This window comes from Pterocles gutturalis, unplaced genomic scaffold (assembly GCF_000699245.1).
Source record: "Pterocles gutturalis isolate BGI_N339 unplaced genomic scaffold, ASM69924v1 scaffold17846, whole genome shotgun sequence".
Lineage (NCBI taxonomy): Eukaryota > Metazoa > Chordata > Aves > Pterocliformes > Pteroclidae > Pterocles > Pterocles gutturalis.
In genome coordinates this window covers 1-7,600 of record NW_010100755.1, presented here as the reverse complement: position 1 = coordinate 7,600, position 7,600 = coordinate 1, and the positions used below count along the sequence as shown (strand labels likewise).

Genomic DNA, 7,600 nt, shown 5'->3' with positions numbered 1-7,600 from the left:
CTACAGCCTGCAGTTTTCTAGTCTTCTGTTTCCAGTTTGCTTATGAATATTTTCTGCCTTCCCACTTTTCCTACTGTATCTTAGGTGGCATTTACAATGAAATTTATCTAATTCCCCGAACCACAGGTAGGACCTGAGGGAGCCCTTAGTTTTTAACCCATGTCTTCTGCATATACTACACGGAATCCTCTCCATCTACCAAACTGTACATTCTCAATTTTACTGCCTGTAAAACAAACAAAACAAAAAACAGAAAACCTTTTCCACCTCACCCCCACTTTCTTCCCTTGTAATTCAAGGACACAACTGCAGTCCAAGTGAATAAAATGTTTGTCAGACAGACTTGTTCAATGAGCTGATGAAACAGACTCTCAAGTGCCCCTACCGTGTAATTACTAAATAGACTTTTACATCTCAAGCCTAAAAAAGGCTGTAACTTGACCATCCAGCCCAACCTCCTCCATAATTTCTACCAAAACATTGCTCTCAGTAACCACTACACTACAGCATAAGATCCAAAAGCAACTTGAAGACTTCAAGAGAACTAATCACAACCCCTATTAACCTGTGGCAAGTTCTGAAATTTTCCCCATTGAATTGTGTTCCTGGGTTCTACGCTATTTTATCATGATTTTAATATGGTCCTGTTTCTGGCTAATGAAACTTATGATTCCTTTATTTTCTTGCTATGCTTTACAGAAATATGCATTTCTCCTGTGTTCGTTGTCAGTTAAGTGTCTGCTTAAGCTTCTTCTCACTAAACAATCCTAAACTTTTAAAGTCTTAGTTGAAAACATGAAAACTGTGTTTTCCTTAAATACGAGTTTATTTACTTGAAAGAAGAAACCATGAAATAATCTGATTTTGCTTGATTTTGTGACCGATTTCTCTCACTTCCCTTAAAAGTATTTAAAAACACCCAGCAAAATTCTGTAATAAGGATCTTTACTAAAAGTCACTAAGGGAATACATATAGCCCTCTTTGACCTGACCCAACAATGCACCAAAAGAGGAAAAAAAGAACCTCTTACGACTTTATAGCCAACTGTCAAAAACATGGTGTACAAGAGCCCCCTAGTGAAAGGGCAAAATAAAGTCAACAAAATAACATTCTTTATTCAAGAAAATAAATTAAACTCTATTCTTCAGCTAGTTTTGTATTTCTGTGACTTCACACCCTTCTAATAACCACCATTTTCCCTTCCTAGTTTACAGAAGCGTATAAAACAGGGCATTAAGAGGTTCTAACCAAAGTGTTACTTTTACAGGGCTCAAATTCAGGATCTAAAGCATCTGATTTCCTTCTTAAAGCACTCTGTGTTTAGAAGATCAAAAAAGTTGTTCTTCCTCAGCTGTATGTGGTCTCAAAGCTGGCGAGGAAGACATACTTAATGGACCCTAATACCTACTTAAAAGAATCTCTCAGGTTTTGCAATTAGAACTCTCAATTAAGGAAAAAAACCTCAAAACAAATTGCTTACAGTAACATCACCCCAATAGGTTATACTGATAAATCTGAACACTTTTTTTAGTTCTAGAAAGTTTTCCTAGTTGTCTGTCTGCATTCCAAGAGAGTAGCCTGACACTAAGCCAGCACCAGCTCTCAGACAGATGCTTTCCCTGAAAAAAAATGGGCACCTGTTCTTGTGCCTATCAAACTTAACACATTTCAGATTTTCATCCCTCCCCAAATAAAAGCTGTCTTAATTAAGAAAAATCTTAATTCTTCACTTAGAACTTCAAATGTAAAGGAACTGTTCTTAATCTTGTTTTTCCCTTTTTGGAGACCCAAACCAGATAGCACCAAGTATTTTCCTACTGATACAATCTCATTCTCAGGAGTCAGGCCACATCTTTTCAGAAGACTGAGCAAAAACGAGTGCTCATGCTTCCTCAGGCTCTATTTGGCCTGTTTTTTCTTAAAAGGCTGTTAGACCTTTCTGTTGGTCTCACTTTCCATGCAAACACTTCAGGTAGGGTGTTGTGTTCTACACCTTACTGTTTCAAACAATCCAGGATCCTTCTCTTGCTTCATTCAGCCTCTGAAACTTTTTCCTCAAAATCTAGAAATAAGGAGTTTTTGCCCAAGTTTTCTTCTAATACAGACACAAATATTAGAATTTTGTTAGAATCCCTGCAGATTTCAGAATTTTAGGTCAAGCACACTGCTACGTTCAGCTACAGCAACAGTATGTAGAAACTGATTAAGCATATGAAACTGCTTAAAGAGAGAAAACCCTCTAAACAGGCTACTTACACTGGACACGATCCAGAGATTTTTTTCCATCTAAGTACTACAGATTTTCCTTCAGCTGTAATAGTGCCAGGAACTAGATAGCACCGTATAATCTTTGGGTACAAAGGAGTTACAACAAGGGTCTTCACAGTCCACTGTTTATGACTGAGGAGACTAAAAATACTGCAGTATATGACTGACATAAATGCAGCACTGGCTGCAAGTCAGTAGCCAACAGCTTACACTAACTGAACCACTTGAAACAAGCATAGATGACCATCTTCCATATGGGAAAGATCTCCAAAAAGATGCTAGCCAGTGAAACCGGCAATCATCTTTCTGGATTTTTTTTTTTTTACAGAGGAATATGCACTCTCTTACAAAGGAAACTGTAGTAAAAAAAATATTTACGGTACACTCCCCCAAGTTATTAGTGCAGGAGTACCAAAATATTTCTGTGAACACAAGGGAAGTGAGAGTAATCAACTTGTGAGGATAGAATTTTATTGTTCCATAAGTCAATACATAAACATAGCATATTTAGCAGAAATTGAAAGTCTGAGTTGTTGACATTGGCTCAAAACTTTCTTGTGCCCAAGATATCCCCTTTTATAGCAATAGAGTTCAGTAAGTATAAATTTCTTAATGTTAAATCAATTTCACTGAGAGGGAACATTTCTTTTAGATCAAGCTAAACATAACAATTTGGATAAGAGTCAGAAACAAACTAAAGCATACAACAGTATGGGAAATTTACGATACTTGGGTTTACAGCAGGCCATCCTCAATTCCCTCTTTCTGTATCAATTGTACAAGCTTGTAAGAGATGAGCACTAGGAGCTCTTCTGAATGACAGTGCTTCATCCGCAAAACTGAAATTTAGTCACTGGAAGAAAGACATGCCTCTATTGCTATTTAACAATCTAATAAATCTAGCATCAAAAGAACCTAGCTATTATATCCCGTCAACATTAAAGCAAGCAGTTCTCACATGTACTCCAGGAAGAGACTGAAGTTCATATGCCACAGTTTTCTCATCATGTCCCCTTTATACTTTTTGGTCACCTCACCTTGTCAAATCCAATTCACTTCTGACAACTCCTTAAACCTTTTTGAAATTTCTACCCAGGCAGAAGTCATTACTGCATTTAGTGCCATATCCAATTTGTTCAGTTCTTCTTAATGTATCACTAAAATATCATTTATGTAATCAAAACTGATGCATCCCAACAAGCACTTCATGAAGTAGCTTGTGTCCCCATCTGCATATGGGATACCAGTTTAGAAATTACTTCCTTTACTATGGAGTAACAGTAAAAAAAAAGGAAGAGTTGAACTGCTGTCAAAACCATTGAAAAGCAGATAGACTATTTTACTCATGTATTAAAAATAATTTACTTGTCCCAAATAATGTACAATTAGAGGAAGTTCACACTATTTTTAAACAGAGCTGGAAAGTGTCTGAAGATGAAGTCTGAATCATATTGCACTAAAACAATACGCTGAAATGCTTTAAACTTCTGACTTGCAGCAAAACTGCTTGTAACCATGAATTTTTATTTAGTATGTGCACTAGATAGGCTGACAGACAACTGCGAAGAAGTCTCGGTTTACTTTCTCCTGCCACCTCCACCACCTGCAAGCATGGAGACCACCCGAATGAAGATGTTCAGTGTATCTGTGTAGATCCCCATGCACCTAGGAAACAGGAAATTAAAGTTAATAATGTTGAACAGTAATAGTATTATTTGGTGTTTCACACCATTAGATTTCATTTTTAAAAGACTCCATGAAGCTCACCTGTAACAAAACCCAACTATGATTGTCCTCAGTGCTTGATATGTCAAAAAAAACCCTGTTTTTGTTCTACCACCTCTGCCAGCAGGAACTATTCATGGAAGTCTTAACAGACAGTTAACGTTTTTTGTCTCAGCTAATATTGATAGATATTTTCAGAAAGCAGCTATAAATTCTCCCAGCAATGCTTTAGAAAACAAAAATAGTTTTTAGAAAGTACCACTGGAAGCATGTGACACCACATATTCAATCCCGTTTGTCTCATTTCAGGCAGATGGCTTCAGTTTCAACTCCACTAGCTATTTTCACATTGTGTTTTTAAAACCCAATATTCTTCACATTTAAAAGCAATACAACTTTTGAACAGTAAACAAAAGGTCTGGCTGTTTTTAAAGCGTGCTTCGATACAGCTTGAAGCAAACTCTTAAATAGACATTGTGTTAACACAGAATACTTACGCATTGATTGGATCATATTTTTTTACTCCATAATACGGAAGAGTTTCTGCACGCTTGATAACATGCTGCGTATCGTAGAGCAGGAACATGCCAAAGAGTACCAATCCACCATAAACAGCTACCGAATACAAGCCAGCACCAAAAGCAGAAGTAGGAGGCAAGAACATGGATCCTGGAGAGGAGCGTACAACAGTATTAAAGCAAGCTAATATTTGTATCTGCTACTCTGAGTTGGGTAAAATTTCTGTTACTGTAGCACGAATTTTTCGAAGAGTATTCAATTCTCAATTTGTGGTGTCTTTTTAAGAGCTTTATTGCAGGAGCCAAAGATGTCACATATTGCAACCTGCTCCAGCAATTCTCGGCACTCTAGGGAGCCCTGTGTGCTTTTCTTCATGTGAAAGTACTTCTGCCCCTAGAACTAAAACACCTAGGAACACTTACGGAAGAAGAACAAGCAGATCAAGAACTAAGATCACGCTTACTGTCTTCCCTACAAACAAAAAATGGGAGCCACTACTATCGGTGATTTGTCAGATTAACACTTGTCAGAACTGTAACCTCATGTTTGTTTTCAAGAACAAATTTAACAGAGTATTTTCTGCTGTGCTAGAGCTGCAGGGGCCATTTAAGGTAAATCTTAAGTGGACAGACTAGTCTGCAGTTAAACGTGAGCTGCATCTCAGCAGCTTAAGTTTATAACCTACTTTATCTGACAGTAATAAAACAGTATTTTACCAATCGAAGAGGCAAGAACAAAGCCTAAGCCTATTCCAAGTGGTCCTCCCATGTTCAGAAATTTTTCACTTGGAGCACACATGGCCACAGTTGATAGTCCTCCGACGATTCCAGCGGTATACCAGGCAGCTCTGATCAGCAAAGGACCACCCAAGAAGGCTAGAGGAGCCACCACTGCACCCATGACACCTAGCCAAAGGAAAACAAAACACCCGTATGTTTTGGAACAGTTCTGGTACTGCCAAAACAATTCCCCCCCCCCCGAGTCAGATAATATGGCTCAAACTAATCTACTTACATGACAGAACACCAACGCACTTGATTGCGCACCTATCTAGAAGGGAGCACAAAAACCTGACAACCTTGAATTCCATGACCCACTTTTATCTAGCTCTGGAAAATACTTCAGGGACCTGGTCTTTGGAAGAAAGACTAAAAGACAACTATTGATTTGTTCAAAACAGAGCTGGTAAGAGATAATTAGCATGGACTAATCCACTACGTAATAGCCATCGGAGCACTCAACACTGAAAATCAGGACAGATTTCTGGTAAATAATTAGTTAAGGAAGTAAGTCAGACTTTTTGCTAGAGTCTTGTATGAGACCTCTATCTAGTCCATTAATAGCAAATTAGGTTGTTTAAATTAATAATAATCATTAAAATAAACATAATTTCTTCTTGGCTCTTGAGAGGCAAACATGATTCCAGAGCCTAACATTCATGTGTATTTCCTGAACTATAAATTATTGATGGTAAAATAGTTTTGAAAAATGATAGCCATTGCTATTTTAAGAGGGGATCACTAGTGACAAACTGGTCTGGACTCAGCTTACATACCTAATGGGAACATGTATCTAATAAGCTGCAGTTTAATACCTTTTTCTAGTCAGTTTTCAAATACTTTCCTACCCTGTGCAGCTGAAGGATACTAAGTGTAGGCAACAGCGCTTAAAGAAGCTATAGTGCCAGAAAGCAGTCACGAAACCAAAGCAGCTATAAAACAAATTAGTTCTACCCAATGTGGAATATAGTTATCTCAAGTGTAACTTGAACATGACTTTCAGAAGATTATGAAAAATATTAGATTTATGTTAAGGACACTTAAGAAATCTTCCTGACATTCAGGAGTTCTCACTGGTCTTTTTCATAAAAAAACTTAACTCTCCTACAGCAGCATATAAAAATTTACTTTAAAATAAAAGTTTTCGTAAAGTAAGAATCCAGTCACACTGAAGCACAGACATCTCTACAATGAACACTGAAATCACATACCTGAATGCATCATCCAAGCCAAATGTTTAGCTCCTGGACTGTCTTCATAGGATATAGACCTGACCAACATTCCAGCACCAATCATAGCTGCAAAAGTTGCACCTATTGCCTGCAAAAACAGCATTACAGACTCAAGTTAGCACTAGGGTGTATGGTCTTTGTTCTAACCTCCTAGTCTGAAAGTCAATAGTGTAATTCTGTAAAGAACAACCTATTTCATAACAGGAGTGTTTGTCAATTTTACTCCTGTAAGGTTACAGTCAAACCTTTGCAGATCCTAGCTTGCAGTAATTCCTATTATACTTTTACTCAGTGTCCTAGGAACCCAAGCTTAGTGGTAAGATGGCAACAATCTCTTAGTTGTGTAAGATAAAAGAAGGAAAACATATGGTTCTGCTCCTTACTATAATCCTCATTAAGGTATCTAAAATGTTAGCCTTACTTTTTTCTTGTACGTTTCTCCACTCAAAGCCAATACTCAGTTCACATGGTTTTGCTACCAAAGGTTTTTAAACCTCATTGCCTCCTCTTACTGACCGGCAATTCTGAGCAGAATCACCCAGCAGCTAGCGAACTGTTCAGAAATGTACAACTTTGGTTTATCACCAAGGATGCATTATTAAATTAATGTCTGTAAAATTATGCAGGTGTTGGCACTTAACTACTATAATTTCACTTCACTTAACACACTGAATACGTACTAAGCAGACATATTTTGTTAGCAGTTTGCCTGGATGATTTGCCTACCAGTATCTTCCCAGCCTTGGCAAAAAGGAGACAGCCTTCAAAGAGCTATCCAGAAGAGCACAGCAAGGAACAAGAATACATAGGGTGCTCAGTTTCCATTTTTAGAAAGTGATACAAATAGTGTCGTTAGGCTCAGATGGCTATTTATAACAGGGTTGTTACTTGCATATAGCTGGCAAGGACAGCATAGCATTTTTTTGCTCATATACCTTATCTCTGACACAATATCAAAGAATTATAGAAGATGCATGTCAGCACATAATTAGAATCACCAAATCTTAAATCACAAAATATCTTTAGGATACTTAAGTAGCCTTTATGGATTAGAATCATAGAATCATAGAATGACC

At 37.5% G+C, this 7,600-nt stretch overlaps 1 protein-coding gene across 1 annotated transcript; it reads right to left on the bottom strand.

Annotated features, from left to right (window-relative positions):
* Positions 1-3,612: 3,612 nt before the first annotated feature.
* GHITM (growth hormone inducible transmembrane protein) lies at positions 3,613-6,610 on the bottom strand. The gene is made up of 4 exons (XM_010081019.1): positions 6,504-6,610; positions 5,230-5,418; positions 4,492-4,663; positions 3,613-3,934 (listed from the first exon to the last, which is right to left on the bottom strand). Exons 1-4 carry the CDS (start codon positions 6,586-6,588, stop codon positions 3,847-3,849), a joined length of 534 nt encoding a protein of 177 aa, XP_010079321.1. The 5' UTR covers positions 6,589-6,610; the 3' UTR covers positions 3,613-3,846.
* Positions 6,611-7,600: the final 990 nt, after the last annotated feature.